This window comes from Vanacampus margaritifer, chromosome 2, assembly GCF_051991255.1.
Source record: "Vanacampus margaritifer isolate UIUO_Vmar chromosome 2, RoL_Vmar_1.0, whole genome shotgun sequence".
Classification (NCBI taxonomy): Eukaryota; Metazoa; Chordata; class Actinopteri; order Syngnathiformes; family Syngnathidae; genus Vanacampus; species Vanacampus margaritifer.
Genome location: NC_135433.1, coordinates 40,851,694 through 40,873,353, shown reverse-complemented (window position 1 = coordinate 40,873,353; position 21,660 = coordinate 40,851,694). Strand labels below are relative to the sequence as shown.

The window sequence follows — 21,660 nt, the reverse complement described above, 5'->3', positions numbered from 1 at the left end:
TCAGAATTTGTGTTGTCACTATTCACTAGCAACCCTGCCATTTGCAATTCACATTTGGCATCTATAGCCGTTGAAGAGGGTCTTCTGCCCAGATTTAGTCATAACTTTTAATTTATTTATTTCCTCAGTAGAACTTTTATCTTTGGATGTGTCTTTGTGAGTGATGTCGCAATTTCTGCCAAGTGTCTGTAATCAATGATGTTTTTAAAGTCTTATCGTCATGACTGAGACCTCATCTATTTCCACAACAATGGGCCATTGTCTGTGGTTGAAGTTTCTGTAATCAATGATGTTTTTAAAGTCTTATCTCATTGGTGGGGGCTTTGTGGTACCGCCCCTTCAAGATAGTATAAGAATGTTGTGAGTCCGCTGTAACTTCGCACTTGCGAGAGGCTGCCACCATTGCTGGGAGCTTGCTTGTGCCCGGAATATTCTGTAGACATAAAACCTTCGAAGGAACTGTTCACCGATCTCCAGCTTGTATTCGGATAGCCAACATTCTCACTACCCGAAAGAAAACGAACACGCAAAGAAAACGATTATTTTCTTCAACACCGTCAATGGTTATGAATGAGTCACCATAGACGTGGTCAAGGAGTGTCTCTGGACCTGGAGTTGGAATGACACATTTTCAGAACCACCTTTGTGGAAATTGCAGGCTAGCATTGACGGTGGTAGCTTAAGACCACTTGATGGAGCCCCAAACCCCAGCACAATATCTTCCTCCTTGTCGTCATTGTCAATGGCAGACAGCGGCCACAACCACAGTCCTCCCCCTATATGCCAGCACCGCCAAAGTTTAACCTGATCTAAACTTTAATTAAAATACAAATGAGAACAAGGAGGTTTTGCCTTTCGTCTAAGGCTTCATCAGTTCATGCAACAAGGCTTGGGTAGGACTGCACCAGCCTTAGTTGATTTGGAAAACCCAACTGCTTTTGCTCCAAGATGGAGGCATGCCCCATCACTACAAATGGTAACATTCTTTTGTGATGCAAAACCCACGTCGTTGTGGTCATGATGTGATGTGCAAACAGTTTTGGCTGGAATCCCTCAGTTCAGCAAAGGGCGAAAATACATAATAAATTAATTGTATATTAACCTTTCACAAAAGCACAAAAACATATCTCCAAAAAATAGTTTATTGACCCCAGGTGAGATTTTCGTCTAGATTGTTCACTGCATCAGAGAGAATCACAAAATAAATTTAAAAAAGTAGGACTCAACATGTTTTTAAGTAATTACTTTTTTCTTTATTTTTCCTTCTTGGTCATGAAAACGTTTTCAGTTGGGTTCTTGGGGCAGTTGACACTTGACGTTTAGACATCCTCATCCATTCCTGTCATATCGTCTTCCAGGAAGAGTAAGGGCAAATCATTTCGAATGATAGCACATTGGGTCATGTTGCAGAGTCCGGTCACCACGCAACAAGTCAGACCGCTCCGGGAAATCCGCATGTCACTGGCTGGAGACCAGAGACCGGTCGTTAGGTCATAGTACTCCACGTGGCTGGTCGTGGAGACGCCGTTGTAACCCCCAGCGACAATGAGACAATCCTCCACTACTTCAATACCAAAGTTGCTTCGGGGGCATTGCATGGGGGGCAACACGATCCAGTTGTTAGTTCGAGGGTTGTAGGCCTCAGCACTGGTCAGACGGACTTCACCATCGTAACCGCCAACCTTTGGGAACAGACAATTAATCTTATCACCACTGAAAGAACACTTGAGGCAGAGGTTGGGTGTTTATTGTTCAGTACATACAACGTGATTAAATTGGTTAAAAATACATCCATTCGTAATATTACATATCTGTTCTAATTATGCAGAAAACTGTCTAAAACATGTGTGAGAATATACTTGTAAAATGTAAATGAAATTAGTTTAATAATTTATTTAAAAAATGCATATCCAATTTTGAAATCTTTGTGACTTAAAAATGTCCAAAAACGTCCCCCAAAATTGTGTCGGAAAATGTGATGAAAATTACCCAAAATGTTGTTGTGGTAATTTACCAAAGTTGACCCAAAATGTGTGGTCAACATTTTGTGGACCGAGATTTGTATTCAAAAGTATTTATAAATGCTTTGATCACAAAATATTTGGTCACATATTTTTGGCCACATTTTTTGGACTTACACATTTTATGTTTTACACTGTACTCACTGCGTATACATGGTCAGCAAAACCAATGACTCCAACGCCACTGCGCCGGCTGCTCATTGGGGTCATCATTGTCCACTCGTTGGTTTCTGGGCTGTAATATTCAGCTGTTTGTAAGGGCTCGTTTCCATTAAAGCCGCCGCAAATGTAAATCTGGAATTACATGGTGGGGGGGGGGGGTTGGGGGTGGCTGATGAATTTAAGTAGACTTGATTAGCAAGACATCCGCATTTATGTTCCACCTACCTTGTCATTGAGTGTGGTGCAGCTTGCATCGCTCCTTTGTTCATGCATACTGGTAATAAGAGTCCACTGATTGGTCTCGGGCGTGTAGTACTCCGCTGTCTTAAGTCTAACATGTCCATCATAGCCCCCTAATGCAAAGATGCAACCATTTAGCACCGTGACACTCACATAGCATCGGCGAGAGTGCATGGGCGCCACTTCCTGCCAGGTGCGCGTTTTTAGGTCAAAGCGGCTGACGGTGTTGTAGTGTTCCGTGCCATCAAAGCCGCCCAGACAGTAGATGGCGTCATTGAGAAAGGTGGCGCCACAGTACGCTCGAGGTTGGTCCATATTATCAAACAGGTAATCCCAACAATTGGCGTGGACGTCATATACTTCGATGCACTCGGTGGCGCTTGGGCCGCTCCAGCCGCCAATGGCCAGCAGGATAGCAGAAGGCAGGCGAGGACGGGCCACCAAGTTGCAATATGCAGACACAGAGGTTGCCGCCATGTGATTAATCACGCGTGAGGCAAAGTTGACCATCTCCAGGCATTCACGGCTGTTCTGCACCAGCTGGTTAGTCAGCACGTTGATGGTGATGTACTCCTGACTGGTCTGTGCAAGACGGACCTACACAAGTGGCAAGAAGATTGTTTTGATTGTCACAAAAGTGTTAATCAACTTAAACTTGAGAATATGAAGAATTTGTTAATGAGGGTGCATGGTCAGTTGTTCCGTGAATTGGACTAAGAAAGGAAGGTTGTTTGGCGCAAAGTTATTAACAGGTGTTCTGACAAGTTTTTGATGGTGGAATCAATTGTTTGGCATCAGCTTGTCAACAGGGCTGGGGTTATAACAGTTGATCAACGAAGTTGTTGAGTAGATTGGATTATTTGGTAAATTTGTCAACTTGGTTATCAGTAGATAGGTGGTGTTGAGAAGTGGTGTTGCAATTGGTGTTTGGGCAAAGTTGTCGCTGGGGGAAGTTGTTGAAATTGTCGACAGAGGGATCGGTTGCTCAGCAAAGTTGTGGATGGGGAATTGTCAAGGGGTGTTTGCGAATAATAACCTTGCCAGCACACTGAATACTCGCGATATTTGTTCACAAATACTACGAGAATACTGCACATCTGCTTATACGTTCGCAATCGACCTTTTTTTAGGTCGGAACAACCAGTCATTGTTTAGGGCGGGACAAAACGCGTTTTTTTTCTCAGACTATAATCTCAGACTATATGCCTTATTATAGTGGTAGAACCAGTGGTGGTTCGGACCAATCAGATTGACATTGTGTTTGGGGCGGGATATGCAGCTGTGACGAAACCAGGAAGCGCCGATGCCGGGCAAAACAAACAAACTTAACATAGACGAATAGACGCTGTAATTAATTCTGTTCTCGCAGAATTACTCACCGTTTCCTTGTTAAATGTTGAACAGCAAGAGGCGCTTCGTGCATTTTTATCTGGTAAAGATTCTTGCTTTTTTCAAGTAACCTGACAATAGCCAGATTGATGGGATTCACTCAAGGGAGTTCTCCACAATCAATCTGCGACCGCTCCATGGTGATTTGCTCAAGAAAGGCCGGACATGCTGTACAATACTTCGAGCTGATTGGACGATGCAGCATCTTGTGCACGTTTGTGCACGGATGAAAATGTCATCTCATCATAGGTGAGGGAGCACAAATGTCTTTACCAGGTAAAAATGCACAAAGCGCCTCGAGCTGTTCAACATTCAACAAGGAAACAGTAATTCTGCGAGAACAGAATTAATTGCAGCGTCCATTTCGTCATTTTAGGTTTGTTTGTTTTGCCCGGCGTCTGTGCTTCCTGGTTTCGTCACAGCTGCATATCCCACCCCAAACACAATGCCAATCTGATTGGTCCGAACCACCACTGGTTCGGATCGATGAAAATCAACGGGCTCGGTACAAGATGTATTCTCCGCAGTTTGTGAACTTACAAATACTGCAAGAATTCATCTGGCAGAGCAAAGTTATAAGATGAGACCGAAGACGACATTTTCATCTGTTGCCGTGATTGGTCAAAACAAACGTGCATAAGATGCCGCTTCTAGGGGTACAACGGTTTCAGATTTTGGTGCCTGATTATAGTCTGAGAAAAAAATAACGTGTTTTTACGGTTATTCTTATTGACAAAAAAAATCACATCAGCATTCTTTGAAAATGTTTATTTTTAACAACAATAAATAACTGAAAATAAATAAAGTTTATACCTTTTAAAACAAAAACTGCACACAAATAAGTTAAAAACAACAACAAAGAAATATACAGACGCTCCCCTACTTACGAACATTCGAGTTACGAACAACGGTACATACGAACATGTCTGCGCGCATGTCAAAAAATGTTCGAAAAGAGATGCTGTAAGTTAGATTTTGTATTGCGCACCTTTTTCCAGTACTGTAGTGCTTCTTTCCGCCGCTAATACCGACGCTTGGCGCTGTCAGAGCTCACCCAGCATTGGAGGCTCAGCAACGTGTCGAGGAGGAGGAAGAAGAAGAAACGCCTGTCGCTCATAGATAAAGCCATTTTCGAGCAGCAAGACCCAAATATTGAACGTTGCACAAAGGTTGCAAATCAATTGAATGATGCCATACAGTGCTACCGCATCATTTATGATGAAAAAAGAAGAAAACTGTGAAATCGTCGTTAGATCGCTTCTTTCGGCCAGTTTCTAGTAAATCCTCCAAGGAAGATACTCATCAACCCTCATCTTCTTCTCCTCGACCCTCAACTTCTTCCTACATTGAAGTTACGGAGGAGGAAGTAACTTTTGAAGCCCATTCCAGCGACGACGAAGAACCTCTCATGATATAAAATCCTCCTCTTCCTCCTCCTCCATCATCACCTTAAGCATCGAGTACATCTTCCAAAAGTAAGTTAAACTTCATTTTATTTATCTTATTACGTACATGTACATACTGTGTGTGTCTCTCGCTCTCTCTCTCTAACATACGTAGTACAGTACTGTACGTATTCTCTTTAAACATAAATTATAATACAAAATATAGCACTGAAGCAACTTACGAACAAATTCACCTTACGAACGATCGCTCGGAACGTAACGCGTTCGTAAATTGGGGAGCGTCTGTAGTTCCAGAACTTGAAAAGCTCAAATTGGCTTTAACTTTAGGTTTATTTTAACAAAGTGAAAATAAATAACTGAATAACAAAATATAAAGTAGCTGCCATTTGAAAAACTTAACAGTGAAACAACATATTAGGTATGTATTTCCCTTCTGAAAAACAAACTGCTCTCATCTCGCGAGCAGAATACTGTACATACTATAGGCACGTACAGATTAGACATTAGGCTCATAGGCTCTTAAAATAGGCGCTGGGCACTATGTATATATATAACAAGTGTATGTACCCTCTTTTTCTTTCATCTTAAAAAAAAATATTTTTCTTTCATCTTTCAATTTCTTTCCATTTCAATCATACTTAAAGGTGAAATGTTCGTCCACAGCCTTTAAACTGGCGATTTCTGCATTTTACCGCTACACATGTAGGCATTTTGCAGCCAAATGCGGATGCCGAGATACGCTTCTTGGGAGTCCCAAGATGGCGGCCCCGCAAATTTTAAAAGTCTCGGCCTACGGCCTATCGAGTAAGGCAGAGCCCTGTGTTGTTGTGTGCCTGCTAAATAGGCCGTGTGGAAACAGAAGAGCTATGAACTATGCTGCATGGCGCATTTTGCGCCGCACGTGAGTTTAAACTGACAGATTGATGTGAGTGAAAATAACCGGTGTTGTTGAACGGCTGCAGTCATATAATCCTGATGATTAAAAACCACGGTTAATCGTAAAACCGGTTAATAGCTGCACCCCTAGCTGCATTTTCCAATCAGCTCGAAGTATTGTACAGCAAATCCCTCCTTTCCCGAACGGATCTGCCGAGTGAAGTTCCAGATTGATAATGTGAAGAAGTCCCTTGAGTGAATCACAATTATCAATCTGGCTTGTGAGGTTATGCAGTAATTGTTAAGCAGAGTTGTCCAGCAAGTTATTGGCAGGGGTCTGATGGGTTGTTTGCAAAAAAAATTGACAGGGTGTTATTATTAGTGGTTCAGTTGTGTACTGAGGCAGGGCCGGAGTAGGACTAATTTTCAGCCCTGGCGTTTCAGGACTAACTAGATGCCCAAGCCACCTCATCTGACTCCTCTCAACATGGAAGAGCAGTGGCTCGACTCTGAGACCGTCCCAGATGACCTAGCTACTCACCCTATCGCTAACCGTGCAGGGGAAACTCATTTCAGCCACTTGTCTCCAGGATTTTGTTCTTTCAGTCACAACCCACAGCTCGTGACCCTAAGTGAGGGTAGGAACTGAAGAGGGTCTTCTGCCCAGATTTAGTCATAACTGTTTTAATTTCCTTATTTCCTCAGTAGAGCTTTGTTCTGCGGATGTATCTTTGTGAGTGTTATCGCAATTTCTGCCAGGTGCAGTCATGACTGAAAAACCTCCGCTATTCCTCAAATGAGCCATTGTCTGTGTTTGAATGATGTCCTTGAGTTTTATCACCGATCCGCTTGTCGATCTCCGCTGCATCCTAACCTCACTCGTGAACAAGAACCCAAGATACTTGAACTTGGGGCAGGATCTCATCCCAGACCTGAAGGACCATTTGTACAGACAGTGTCTAATAAAGTTACAGTGTCATTGGTTCTAGTCCTGTATTAAATTATTGCCACTTTTGGTATTAAGTTACTGTGCCTTGGTGTCATCCATAGGTAGGCAGTCAGTGTCACGTAGAATATAATGTCCTGTCATTGTTGGTTTCAAGTGTCCTAGAGGCACTGTATTTGCTGATTTGAAAATGGCTACACAGGCCGAAAGAAACTAATGGGCAGCGTCAATTGCCCAGAATGTCCAGATACTCACTCCGGGCCTGACCAGAGGTGTCAAATCCAGGTCCAGAAAGTTGCTTTTCTGGAAGCTCGTTTACCTGTCACCCTAAAGACAAACTGGCAGGGTTTTTACTTTCCGGTCCTGGATTTGACACTTCTGGGCCTGACTGGGGATATTGATTGTCAAGCATTAATATAACTGCAACTTACCTTGGCCAGAAGTATCGGCATGTTTCTGCCCCGTTCCCATGGCTCATGTGCAATCCAATGCAGAATGGCCTCATAAACGATGTTTTCCTTTTTCACGATCAGGTCGTCTCTGTCGAGCATGTCACTGAAATCTTGCATAGAGAGCTGCCACAACTCGTCCATCGTAGCGACCTCCTCAAAGTGGTATAACATATATTGGTAGGCATTCATCTGCAGCTGTGGGGTGTGGCAGCTCCTCGTGAACTGCCAGATGCCGATGCAGTTCTCCGGGCAGAGCTGCTCTGTTAGAAATGTGCAGCAGATTTCGACGACGCCGATGACGTTGAACTTATCAGCGGCTATCAACAAATCCTTGACATTGTCCTCTGTCACCAATATACAGCTGGTGTATGCAAAATCAATGAAGAGCTGCATTAATTGAGCTGTAAGACCTTGTATGGCATAGACCTTCTGGTCTGGGGTGGACCAACGCAGAAAGAGGGCGCTGAACATTGGGAACACAGAGAGAAGATTTCAATATTTCTTTCATACAAAAACGTACAAATGACCGACAACCAGGGTTCTCAAATTTGAGGCACTGAGCGACACCTTTCCAAACACTCCTTTCCTCACACCTGTAACTACCACATCTTCCCCTAAATGCCAAAGGATTTAAAAAGTTGTAATGTTCCAATAATAAATTGAGCGGGATATACAACCTGAACACCCAAAGTCCTATTTTACAAAGTGAATTTCATGGCTCACATAAAAATTTTTTTTAAAAAATTAGGTCTTATTATACTTTTTATTCTGGAAAAACACCCTTAAGCCCGTATCCCACTGAGGGGGTAAACGTTTGCGAGTGTTTGCGAAGGTAAAGAATGATTTCTCGTCTCGTTTGTTCAAGGTCACAAATGTTTGGCAGATATTCGCTAGACTTTCTCCATGTTTGTTTTTTTTGTCACTTGGAAATTTTGACCTTGATCAGAACATGTTGAGACAAAAAAGACCATTAAAACTGTTGGTAAAGACTGTTGGTAAAACTGTCTAGCGGACATTTAGTGAATGTTTGAGGGGGGGGAAATTAAGACTTTATTCCTGTAATACACTTTTTGTAAAAAATAAAAGAAGTATGTTGTCAAATTTATGTGGCATGTTACTCAGATGTCAACTCAGAGCTTTTAATTGGTCTAAAGTTAATTAGAAGGAATAATTGCTTTCCTGTGTCTGTCCCTCCGACCCCAATTTGACAGCCACTGCGTTAACATACAATAATTGGAATATTTCAAGTATCAAGTCACAACACACTGACAGCAGTTGTTTTTTCAGCTCTACAATTCTTTACTAAGACCAGATTTTTTACTGGTGCGTTCCCCACTCACCCAAAGTACGGGCTGCAGTTGCACATGATGATCTTATGGACGTGAAACTCCACATGGTCAACTACGATAAGTGCGTCGCTGAGTCCTCGGCTCTGTCGCAGCTCTTCGTACACATATTCCACGCACTTGCTTGCAAGTCTACCATCCACGCAATTCATCTTGAATTTTGACCATTTCGTTACTCTTTGGAGTACTGCCGAGTCGCGGCACAAATGAGCTGCAGCAAAGGGGCTGTGTGGGGCGCGGCGGGTTTGGGTCATGCCATTACATCACAATGAGGTCCTGTGTCAAAAGCTACCCGACGCATCATCAAAGCGCCCGCACGTTAGAATTAAGGAAAACATCACTGGTCCACAATTCTTTCATCCCCAAAATCACAAACATTTGTAATAAACTCAAGCTCAAGAAGACTGCAAAAGTTGAACTTAGGCAATTGAGTCTCAACAGCTCTTTAGAATCCACTTTTCCCATGGTGTGAGACAATCAGTGAGGGAGAGACGTTATTAGTAAGATGTGATGGCTTAAACAACCTCTGTTGGGGGCTTTTCTAGTTTGACATCTTTCACACCTCTTTCAAACCACTGCTCAGAATCCGGACATTGTTGTCTTCACGGATTGTTCCTTCTTTTTTGGTGCCCTTCTATGGCTCATATAAGGGTTTGTTGGTTTCGCCAAGGTAGAGGTTGCTGCACTTCTCACCAAACTACGCTACACTGAATTGGAAAAACAACATTGCTCATGAAGCTTCTCTGGATTTTGTCCTTGGAGTGCACCAGCTTTGTCTGAAAGTGTTGCAAGTTTTGAAGCTCATCATTATGTTACGTTTGGAGAAAATCCTTTCCATTTTCTCTGCCAAACCAGCCGAGTACCTTGTTTATCCTCAGGATCACGTGCGGTGGCCCTTGTCCTCCTGACAGAAAGGCCTAATTAGGATACCGGCAGTTACTTCACTTTTTTTTCTTTTTTTTCTTTTTTTTTCTGGGAGATCTCAGTATTGATCATTTGAAATGTCATCATCATTGTTCTCCCCTTTTTTTTTTTTTTTTTTTTTTTTGTATGTGTGTGTGTGCGTGCGTGCGTGAGAAAGAAAAAAAAATAAGAATTCCCATACCGTTCACCTAAACCGAACACTTCAAAATCCAGCCAGAGTCGTGGGGCCGCCAGGAGACCCGAAGGGGGACCAAAGAAAAGAAAGAAAAGCGAAGCCCAGGACCGACCAGACACCACCCACCGGGCCACTAACCTTCACCAACCCCAGAGACATCTAAACTCCAACAAATCAGGGAAACCTCAAGGGCCCAAAGGAGAAACTGAGGAAAGGTAGAAAGGACAGACGAAGCAGAGTGAGATCCACAGACACCAGCCTCCACCGAATCAATGACCTGAGGGAGAAACAAATTGTGTCTGAGTCTCGATAGATGCTGGTGTGGTGGATCTAGCATGCATGAAAATCTCCACCAAAGAGGGGAGCCGTCGACCCCCGCCAGGACAGAGCAAGCGCAACACCTCAGGGCCCCCCAGGCCGCGGCCGCGCCAAAGGACGACCCCTGGGCCCCACAGGGGCCACCGGCCGGAGAGCAAACCCCGGAGCAGGAGCGCCCCCCACCCCAACGCGGCCCGCGCCCCCAACCCAACGCAGCAGGACGGGGCACTGCAGGCCCACCAGGCACCCCACCGGCCCACAACCCCCGCTCCCCCCACGACCCCCCCGCCACCCACCCCAACCCAGCCCCAACCGCCCCCAGGTCCCCAAATTCCCAGACACCCTCCCCACCCCAGCACCCCCCACCCCGGCACCCCCACACCAACCAAGCCGCCCCCGCCCCCACCCCCACCAACCGACAGCCCCCGACCCCAGACCCCGGGGACACACCGCACCCAGGCATCCGCGCCGAAGAGGGGGCCGGGCAGCGGAGCGGAGAGGGCACCCGCGCCCACCCCACCACGCGGAGGGACGGAACACCAGGGGCAGAAGGGGAGATGGGGGCACCGGAGGACGGGCGGCATCCCCGAACCCCAGGCCCAGCGGGGAGAGGCCCCGGTCGTCACCCCAACGATCTAAGTTACTTCACGGTGCGTTCTTGATGTATGTCTGCTTCTTTTGTCTTTTGTTGTTGGTGCTAACAAAGCAAACAAAAAATAACCACATGTTCCGATTTTTTTTTCTCCAGTGCCAAGGGCTCTCGTATTTTTGGGGGAAAAAATTACCATTCAAAGATGGCACAAAACAGCTAAATAGCAAGCCAGCATTAAGTGCAAGAACCCAATTTGTGCATTTTTCATTTCTTCACAAAAATCAACTCATTCAAAATTTAAATATTATCCAAATCCACACAAAAAAACCCCGATAAGGCCTACTCACGTTCAGGGCAGTATAAGACCCGGTGCTATCGAGTGGTGAATGGTGTTATTATAACTACAATCAACCGATTCGATTCTGCACCCGTAGATCCATTAATTCTTTTTTTTTTTTTTTCAAAAGCAGTAATGATGTGTCTTTGACGTCTTCCTGAGTGAAACTGATGTCGCTCTCCAAAGAGTACATTCATCTTAACCGCTTGTGGTCAGCAAAAAATTCTAGTAATAGTGTTATGCAAACTGCAGTGGTAAATGACAGAATCAACTAAGTAAAATGCTCAAACCATCCATCCATGCATTATCTGAACCATGCATCCACCCATCCATTTTCCAAACCGCTTATTGGTGTTTTCCAATTTTATTGAGTCATGGCACATATTTCACATTGGAAAAAATCTCAAATCACAAAATTTAAAAAAAAGTGTATACACAGATTAATTATGTACCCTCTGACATCTAGTGGAAGAGTATTTAATTGTTACTATGTATGTAGTTGGCATCGGAAATTTAACAAACACAGTTTTGTTTTTAAAGAGAAAATATATTTTTGTCAAAATAGTTGACATTAAATAGTTTCCCACAGCACACCTGATGATCTCTCACTGCACTCTGGTGAATCACTGGCTCAAACAACAAAGTATGTTTTTGAAATACAGTTATATTGAAGTGCAATGCTATGTAGAGTTGAATTCATCCTGTGATTGAGCTCGGATCGCAATTGCAATAAAATTTGGCACATTGAATTTAATTGAAATGACATTTATCCGGTCCGGTCGCTGAAAGCACAACTTTGTTTGCTATATATTTTTAAAAAGTAGCTGTGTGAAATGTAAATATTTATCAAAGTACAATAAAAGACAGTAGTACATAAAAAAATGTGTCAAATTCAGCGTTATTGTCAATTTGTTTATTAATTATCAGCTTTATTGTCAATTTCCTCACATTTGGTGGACATACAAAGTAACAGAAGTACCTTAATTCACAAACTTAATTCATTCCGTAACCTTGTTTGTAACTTGAAATGTTCGTAACTTGAAATGTTCATAAATTGAGGTAAAATTTCCCATTAAAATGAATGGTAATCATGAATGAATGAATCAATGAATTCGTTCCAGCCCCGAAAATAGTTACCTTGTCCCGCCGCACGCATCCGGGCCCGCCTGTGCGAACTACATCAACGATAAATTGCAAACGCACTGCCAGAAAATGCTCAACCCTCGTTTGGTGTTTAATGTACCATTAGCCAACATGTCTGCAGTGTGGGCACATTTCAATTTATATTGTGCTTTGTTAAAATACCAGTGCTAAATGCTTTCGGCCAAGCATTTTTCATTTGCGGTTTTTGGTTTCTGCCCAAAAATTTCATTTCGGTGCATCCCTAATAATATGTTCTATGCAGCCCCACTAGTCTAAATACTGTATACTGGTTAATATTGCATTTGTCGGGTGAAAATGACAACATAGTTGCTCAGGTCTCAGGTAACAACCAACCACAGCGCAACTTCAGAAAACAGGTGAACTGTGATTGGTCGTTGCCTGAGCCTTGAACAACTGTGAAGTCATCTTCTGGCCGCCCCCTGAGATGGATAAAAACGGCTGAATTTTGCATATTCCACAAATGTAATATGAATCAGAATGTCATTTTTAGACTGATGAGGTCACATATAACATATTATTGTCAATAAATGTTTAAGGTTGGCTTCCTCTTTGAGAGTAAAAAAAAACAAAATAAAAAACAGCACAACTATCGCAATGAATTATGCACAGAGCCAATGTACATGTACGTAACAAGAGGCAACTTTTCTTTCTTGAGAAGTTGGTAAAAAGGGTCATTCATAACATATTCCCAGGTGTCGACAAGACACACAAACAAGACAAGAGACAGTCAATGGTGACTGAAGTCTAACAAACTAAGTAAGGTTCACGTATCCTAAGGTGTTCTTAAGCACAAGTGGCAAGCAAGAGATGGCAAAGTCAGCAACAGTCAATAACAAAAAGCTTATTTGCAGGGGGGGTAAAAAAGATACCTGACAATGCAATGCGCAGAGCTGATGCTGTGGCTGTCAAGAAGTATAGTTTGTTAACTCAAGCAACATTCGTCTAAAAAGTAAATACATTGATTTTCTGGCGAACTGTGGTTCCACTTAAGAAGTTCCACCTCAATTCTTATCATCTCACACAGACGGTCTATCTGAAGTGCACTCAAATCTTGCTCACAACACACAACCCTCTTCCATTAAAGGTGAAATGTTTTCAACAACCCAGAAGCGTCTAGCTGCATCTATTCAACAACTTCAATCTACAGACAATGAAATGTATACACGAAGTGAGCATTGCTACAATGACGATAACGGATTATTACTGGGTCCCGGGACAAGATTTCGATGCGCTTCCAGCTTCTCCTGCTGATTTGCATGCCTGACAACTTGAGCGTACATGGTCTCGCCCGGTCCTGTGTGTTGTCCCACCAAGGAGTAGGCGGAGTCTGGACTTGCGTCATCATAGATATTATTGACATCCGTATTTGGTGGTGGGTTGAGCCCCTGCAAGCAAATCAAATGAAAATATTTAACTATTATTTGGATACTCTGCCTTTTGGCAGATTGTATGATTCAAGGACTTGCCAGAGAAACTTCATGTTGCCTGGTAGCCCGTCTTTTTCTTCCTGTAAGGTGTTTGCACAAGTCACTGAGAATTTTACTAATATAACATGACATACAGATTATAGCCAATAATGTAACAACGTCCCCACAGCCAGAAACCAATCAGGACAAAGTATTGGGGTTTGGATAAGGGGCCAAAAGGTTAGTTTATGGGGACAGAGTTAATAATATTACAAGCATTAGTGTAAAGGAGGCAATCGAGTTGGGGTTTGAGAACAATGTTTTGAATCTTAGGTTAGGTTTAATATTTGGAATAAACAGTACTGGATTAGTGTAAAAAACAAAAACAAAACAAAAACATGATTACGGGTAAGGGTCTAAGTATTGGGCCAAGTGTTTAGTTAGGTTTAGGATTTCGATTAAATTGCACTCAAGTTTGCGTAAGTGAGGCAATGATTTGGACTACCAGAAGGGTATCAGTACAAGGGTTACAAAGGGTTTAGGACACGACAAGACCAATAATTAACACCATCAGGACATAAGTGGAACAACAACAAGCTCAACTTACTTAAAGTAATTCCTATGATAAGACCAAGGCCAACAAATAGGCTTACTACTGGTATCCATATCCAGGTGGCTATTGTGCTTCCGCTGGATTCTGTGGATGGGAGAAAAAAAGCCTATAAAATAGCTTACTGAATGTTAAGAAATAATGTATTTTCTGTGACTAATTATGCTGTAGTAATTCCTACAAAAGACATAGAAAGTAATCACACACGGTGGCTCAGAGAGGCCACACTCGGCAAGCCTACCACAAATTCTTATTTTGCGTGAGCGACAGCGACTTGGCAGCCGGAGTAAAGCCTGGCGAGGGAGGCAGAAAGATAGAGCGAGCCGGATTGAACGTGGACGTTGGGCTGTGAAGATCATGAAGTTCCCGTTGAGAAGGTGGCAAAAAGGTCAAACTGCAAGGTGAACGGCGGGTGTAACATGCGGCTGAAGAAGCTGGCGGTGGTGGCTTGGTGATTCTGTTGTGCATCTGTGCAATGACAGCTCCGACGGCGACTTTGCTGACATCAGTCGAAAGCATGAGAGGGCCGCTGGGTCGTGGGAATGCCAACGTGGTGGCATCGGCTTGAGCCTGTTTTGTGGCGTCAAAAGCGCAAGTGTTTTTTGCTTGCCGGTCAGGACCTCGTAGAGCGGTGCCAATGTGGTTGCTATTCCGGGGAGAAAGCGGTGGTAGTAATTCATCATGCCAATGAACTCCTGTAGATCTTTCAGGGTGGTAGGTGTTGGGAACTCGCTGATAGTGGCAACTTTGCTTGGGAGGGGCCATGCACTGGACGCAGAGACTTTGTGGCCCAGGAACTCGACCTTGGTCACATCGAAGATGCACTTTTCTGGACGCACGACCAGGCCGTTGTCTTCCAGGCGCTGCAGAACGGCACAGACATGGCCTTGGCGTTCCTCCTCACGTGTGGAATAGATGAGGATGAAGGTAGAAGAATATCTGATCCATCATCTGTTAGAAGGTAGTGCTGCTGTTCCTGAAGCCCAAGGTCGAGTAGTTGAACACAAATGTGTTGACATAACGATAGTTGTCTTGGCGATGTCCTCTGGATGTGGCGATGTTGGCCCTGATGAGTTTTACCTTGTTTGGGAGTCATTGGTATTGGGCTGGGGTTGGTCATCAGGTCCTGCGGAATAGATCGACTAGGTTTGCCCATGCCAACCAGAAACTTGCATCGGTCTCTGCTAGGATGAGCGAAAAGTTTATAAGACAGTGGTAGAGGTAGATATAGACAGTGGTTCTGAAGAAATGGTTCCGAAGAAATAACAGGAAGCAGAGCTGGAGGTGGCAGAAATTAAGATGTTGAGGTTTTCTTTAGGAGTCACTAGGATGCATAGCATTGGAAATGACCTCATCGGAGGAGCAACCAAGGTTATAATAATAATAATAATAATAATAATAACGCTTTAGATTTATTTAGCGCTTTTCTATCTAATCAGATACTCACAGACGCTCCATTGTGGTTGCATTATTCGTGCGCTCACACATTCACACTGTGGTGGCGGTAAGCTACTTAAGTAGCCACAGCTGCCCTGGGGCAGGCTGACGGAAGCATGGCTGCCAGTGTGTGCCTACGGCCCCTCCGACCACCACCACCAAACATTCGCACCTTCCATACACCATTGTGAGTAGCACTGGAGGAAATGTGTGTGAAGTGCCTTGCCCAAGGACACATGACTTGGGGAGAGCGGGGATCGAACAGCCCACCTTCTGGTTACTGAACGACCGTCTCTACACCCTGAGCCACGGCCGCCGCAGGTTAGATGTTTTGGGGGAACAGTTTGACAGCGCCTACTTAGATGGTTTGAACACAACCAGAGTAGAGGAAGTCTATCGGTAGAAGGGTGATAAGTAGGGATCGGCCGGGAAAGAGCGCAATAGGAAGACGTAAGAGGTTGTTGGATGTAGTGAGGGACGAGATAAGGGCAGTTGGTGTTAGGAGGATGCAGAAGATAGACTTCAATGGAAAAAAAAGGATGTTACGCTATGCCGACCTCTAACAGGACGAAGAAGAAGAAGAAGTTCTGCAACATTCTGCGGCGCTAGTTTTGCGGGATCTTTACATGAAAGAGGCTACAAATACAAGTCTTGCCTTTGTTGGGTTCTGTGTAACCGACACAGCCGACTAGATTCCGGGTAAACTGCGTACTCACCGCCAGGTTGAAGGCAAACTTGCTGAACCGCCTTTGCATCCTGGCTCTTGCTAACATCGTTGCTGTGTTCGCACACGATAGAGGAATTGAAGGCTCTGACACGCAAAGCTGCCTCCGTTAGCTCGCCTCCGTCCTGATCGCAGCGATTATGGCGGCATCGAAAAGTGGCATTGAGCTGAGTTTTGTTGGTACTGCAGGTCACCGTCAAGTTGCAGGAGTCCGAGTCTGCAGACACTGATACCACCTCCAGCTTGACGGGAGATACTGCGGCTGTAAAGTTGACTGGTTAGCATACAGGTGGAAAATAACCCTCTGATTATATTTAGCGGGGTCAGAAATAATGTTTCTGGGTCAATGCGACCCGGAGAATGTTTGACCCGCCTATTTTCATTCAGGTTTAATAATAATCACCCTGGGTCAAATCGACCTGATATGTTCTTTTAGGAAGGAACAGTGATGATCCGGGGTCAATCAGATGTGTAACAGTCCTTTTACTTTAATTTCACAGGAACAATAGCAATTTTCCTGGGTCACTTTGTCCCATGGTATGTTAAACGCTCCTGTTGCATTTGTTTTTCAGTAACAGCAACAATGTCCTTGGGTCAATTTAACACAGGGCATGATGCGATTTTCAGGAACACCAATGACGTTCCTAGGTTAATTTCAGTATGTTTAAATTGACATACCTTGAATGAGGACTTTGTAGCTGGCCAAACAAATCCCATCGCTGAGCGCTGTAGTGTAAAGTCCAGCATCCTCCTCACGTACATTTTTTAATAACAAGGAGAAGTTTTTAAATAATTCCACTCTTCTGTTGTAGTTTGAGTGTATTTTTATGTTTGTCTGATTTTCACTTGATCTTAGAATCTCAGCTTTATTGAACCTCCAGTAGAAAAAGTCATTGTCTTGCGTAAAACTGAATTCCTTCACATCCAAACGTATGTCTGCTCCCAGCGTTACAGACTTGGTCTCTGCTCCATACCCTTAAAACACACACACACACACACACACACACCAGAATAAAATAACATGTCACAATATAGCCACCCATCCATTATCCAAACCGCTTATCCTACAAGGCATGCTGGAGCCTATCCCAGCTGTCTTCGGGCAGATGTCACAATATACTAATTGAATAATTGATTGCCAAAACGTTTATGTTATTATATTTAGGGATGGAGGAATATCGATACCAGGTCTCGGTATCGGGCTGAAAATATCAAACCAATTAATGGAAAAATCAATCTATCAAACACATTTTATGCATTTTCTATACAGTATTTGAAAATATTGCCTAACAAGTAACGTCATAACCTCAGTATATCATGTCCCCTTTAAATTAACATTAAAAAAAAAAGTCTGCCATTAATGGATTTCAGTTAGAGATACGATACAATACGATACGATACGATATACTTTTATTTTCCCCGTGGGGAACTTTTTCCTGGACTCCGTCCAGCTGCAGTTTACAGTAAGGAAAAAACAACAGAATAGAAAGAGATAAAATCAAAATTAAATAAGAAGTGCAGCAGTAGTTTACAGTGAGAAAAACAACAGAATAGAGAGAGATAATTAAAATAAATAATACACACACACTCCTATATATATATATTGCACCACTTAGTTAATGTCGGTTATTAAGTAATTTGATGGATGTCGGCAGGAATGAGTTCTTGTAGCGGTTCAGCCTGGTTCTGGGGGCCCTGAATCTCCTGCCGGAAGGCAGTAGCTGGAACTCATGACTCATGACTCATGGACTCAAGTCGGGTCAGTAACAATTTTCTGTGCCGGTCCGGTGACGGACCGCTCATAAAGCATCTGTAGGGAAGGATGATTCCTGACCCCCATGATCTTCATGGCAGTCCGCACCAGACCGGCAATCTGTGACCTTGACTGCACAGTCAGGTTGCCGTACCAGGCCGCAATGCCGTATCTGATGATACTTTCCAATGCAGCCCGGTAGAACAACTGCATGATCCTCTGCTCCACTCCATAGACCCTAAGTCTGCGTAGGAAGTAGAGACGCTGTTGGAGTTTGGAGCAGAGACTTCCAACATGTACCCTCCAGCTGAGTGTGTTGTCGATGTGGACCCCCAGATACCTGTATGAACCCACCTGGCTGATGTGATTGCTTTTAATGACGACTGGCCTGTGGTCACCCACAGTTTTTGGATCAAATATCACCTCCTCTGTCTTCCCCACATTGAGCACAAGATGATTCTGGTCACACCACTGGACAAATTTCTCTATTTCTGAGAAATAGTCCAGTGGGCTACCGCCGGCCTGCAGCAAGCTGACGATAGCTGTGTCATCAGAGAACTTAATGATAAAGTTCTCAGGGTGTGATGTCACACAATCATTTGTGTACAATGTGAAGAGGACCAGGGAGCTGACGCAGCCCTGCGGGGCGCCTGTGCTTATCAGTCTGGGTTCCGAGAGGGAGCTGTTGACCCTGACTTGCTGTGTGTGCTGTGTCAGGAATGAGTGATATACCACCTCGAGATGTACGGGTTCACATTCATCTCCTTCAGTTTTCCCCAAAGCAGGTGCGGCTGCATTGTGTTGAACGCTGAGCTAAAGTCAACGAACAACACACGTGCATAAGCTTTAGGGACGTCCAGATGTTTGCTGACCAGATGTGTGATGCTGTTGATAGCATCGTCAGTGCCGCGACCCCGCTTGTAGGCAAACTGAAGGGAGTCTAAGTGTGCATCCACCTCCCCCCTGAGCCGCGTGACCATCAGCCTCTCGAAACACTTCATATATAGATAATGAAGTGCTATTGCGAACACACACACACATTGAAGATTTTACAAAGTAAGCAAGCTTTAAGTAACTAAGTAAGTAAAAAAAGTCATCTATATTTGTATAGCCCCTTTCCTTTCACAGACACAGGTCACAAAGTGCTTTACAGGGTTAAAAAACATGAAATTTTATGATAAAACATACAAAAGCAAAGTAGCATTAGGACCACTCAGAGTTTTGTTTCCCTTAAAGTGCAGCTTTGTTTACTCCTCTTCTATTCATTATCATAGCATCTCCATGCAAATAAAACAGAAGCAAAACCTGACAAACTTGTAGCTTCGTAATATAGCTGGATTCTCAACATGACTTTTTTTTATGTAACTTTTCTCCAAAACCATTCTCGCTACATACTTTTTTAAAATTTGAAAAATACAACTTTTCTACAAATAATTACAATTTATTCTCAAAGAACAAAGAACTTTTTATGCTATTTAGATTTGTTTTAAGGCTTTATTCTTTTAATATGCTTTTTTCCCCCACTTTTTTTATTATGTGCTTCCTGATAATTTGGCTTATGTTAATGAACATATAATAATGAACATATAATTTAAAAAAAATGGCAAATGGGTCTTCCATATGGACTGCAACATGAAAAATCAACTTTTTGAAACTTTTAGCCATGTTAAAATGGTAAAACACGACCAAAATTGTGTTTTCGTCCATTCGCATCTGTATGAGAAATTCTAGGTTTTTCTGCTCTCCAAGCACCAGCCCCTCCCAACCTGAGAAAACGAGCTGTTAGCACGGTTTGATATCATTGCGTGCAGCCCCAGCCCCACACAGCCTCTGCGGACTAAACGCGCGCCCATTTTCTCTGAGACCTCCCTCCATGGGATAATGAAAAAAGTAGCCTGCTGAAAAAAGCATTCTGTCCAAATGAATTCAAAGCAATCAATTATTCTTCACATTTGCAATGCCAAAGTGCAATGAAATGACAATTGGCTGTCTTAAAATCCATTGGCTGACACTGGTGTAAAAACAAGTAAAACATTTGCGCTGATGAATTCAAATGGATGGTGTAGTGGCTAGGGCGCTCGTCCCGTAAGCAACAGGGTGCGGGTTCGTGAGCCTCTGTGGTGCTTTTGTTTCTTCTCCTTCTCTCCTCGAACCTCTCTGCTCCCCTCCTCTTCCATGATTTCTTGCGGCAAGGACCCGTTTTGTTTCAAATGTTTATTCAAGAATTGATGGCTTGCGTGACCAAATGCAGAGAGTCCATTTAAAAAATCGGTATGTTTCGTGGCCGTTGAGAGAAGCAGCAGGCTCGGACGACATGAGAGGGGCAGCCACAGGCGGGGGTTTACTGAACCGAGCGTTTGACTTCCGTGTAAGACAAATAGCCAGTTAACTGTGGAAGGGCTTCAAATAGCATGGTGTAGTCCCTTTCATAAAACACATTTAGTTTAAAAATAACCATCTTCTCATAATCTTTCTTCTTTTTTATGTATTTTCTCATTAATACCAAGACATTTACAGCATAAATATTTAACTTGAAGTTTTATGACTTTTACCAACGACATTCAGTCAGTCATATTACAATTACTGTTACACACTTCTATGAAAAATATATTCCCGGTAAACTCCTACTGGCACTAAGCCAAACAACAAACAAAAATCGATGTTACCTTTCATTATGCAGGTTTGGAGCATAGAGAGCAGAAGAAATACGAGCAGCCTCATGTCACTTCACTGAGGAAGTAAACTGAGTACACCCACACACACACTTCTCATTTTACAAACATGATCATGCACACAATTGTCAGAAAGGTTAGACGCAGGGGTGTCCAAGTTCGGTCCTCGAGAGCCACTATCCAGCCTGTTTTCCGCGTCTTCCTCCTTCAGCGCAGCTGATTCTAATGATCAGCTCATCAGCAAGCTTTGCAGGAGCCAGATAACGATCCTGATCATGAATCAGGTGTGTTAGTGGAGAGAAACATGGAAAACAGGCTGGATAGTGGCTCTCGAGGACCGAACTTGGCCACCCCTGGGCTAGAGTTTGGTGGAGGACCCAAATGCAGGGAGCAAAAGCAGCCAGACAAGGATGCAGTAAAAAAGGGGATTTAATTAAGAAAAAGGCAAACAAGGTACTTGACAAAAATAACAAAGTCAACAATATCCAAAAACACAAGTCAAGGCAAAAACCAAACAGGAACACTGCGAAGCAAGGAACTGATGATGATGCTACTCTTCTGCTACTCTTCTTCTGCTGCCGCTGCCGCTGCCGCTGCCGCTGCCGCTGCTGCCGCTGCTGCTGCCGCTGCCGCCGCCGCTGCCGCTGCCACTGCCACTGCCAGGGCATGGCATGGGTGTGACAGCAACAGGACTGACCAAAACCAGGGAA

At 43.6% G+C, this 21,660-nt stretch overlaps 2 protein-coding genes across 3 annotated transcripts in view; both read right to left on the bottom strand.

Annotated features, from left to right (window-relative positions):
- The window catches only part of LOC144042946 (uncharacterized), a 152,481-nt gene extending 131,446 nt beyond the window's left edge, over positions 1–21,035 (bottom strand). Inside the window, exons 1-6 of one of the 2 annotated variants that reach the window (XR_013291021.1) lie at positions 20,945–21,035; positions 17,204–17,500; positions 16,518–16,787; positions 14,362–14,451; positions 13,815–13,855; positions 12,765–13,733 (exon numbers count right to left, since the gene is read on the bottom strand). Coding sequence is in view for 1 of the 2 variants with exons in the window: in XM_077556079.1 (XP_077412205.1) it covers positions 13,527–13,733; positions 13,815–13,855; positions 14,362–14,451; positions 16,518–16,787; positions 17,204–17,500; positions 20,945–20,999 (960 nt within the window). In the remaining variant the exon portion in view is untranslated. Of the gene's footprint in view, positions 1–12,070; positions 13,734–13,814; positions 13,856–14,361; positions 14,452–16,517; positions 16,788–17,203; positions 17,501–20,944 lie in introns of those variants that run through there. The other variant, XM_077556079.1, reaches the window with a different exon arrangement.
- LOC144043988 (kelch-like protein 10) lies at positions 1,176–9,092 on the bottom strand. The gene is made up of 5 exons (XM_077558132.1): positions 8,833–9,092; positions 7,472–7,955; positions 2,409–3,020; positions 2,166–2,315; positions 1,176–1,682 (listed from the first exon to the last, which is right to left on the bottom strand). Exons 1-5 carry the CDS (start codon positions 9,090–9,092, stop codon positions 1,320–1,322), a joined length of 1,869 nt encoding a protein of 622 aa, XP_077414258.1. The 3' UTR covers positions 1,176–1,319.
- Positions 21,036–21,660: the final 625 nt, after the last annotated feature.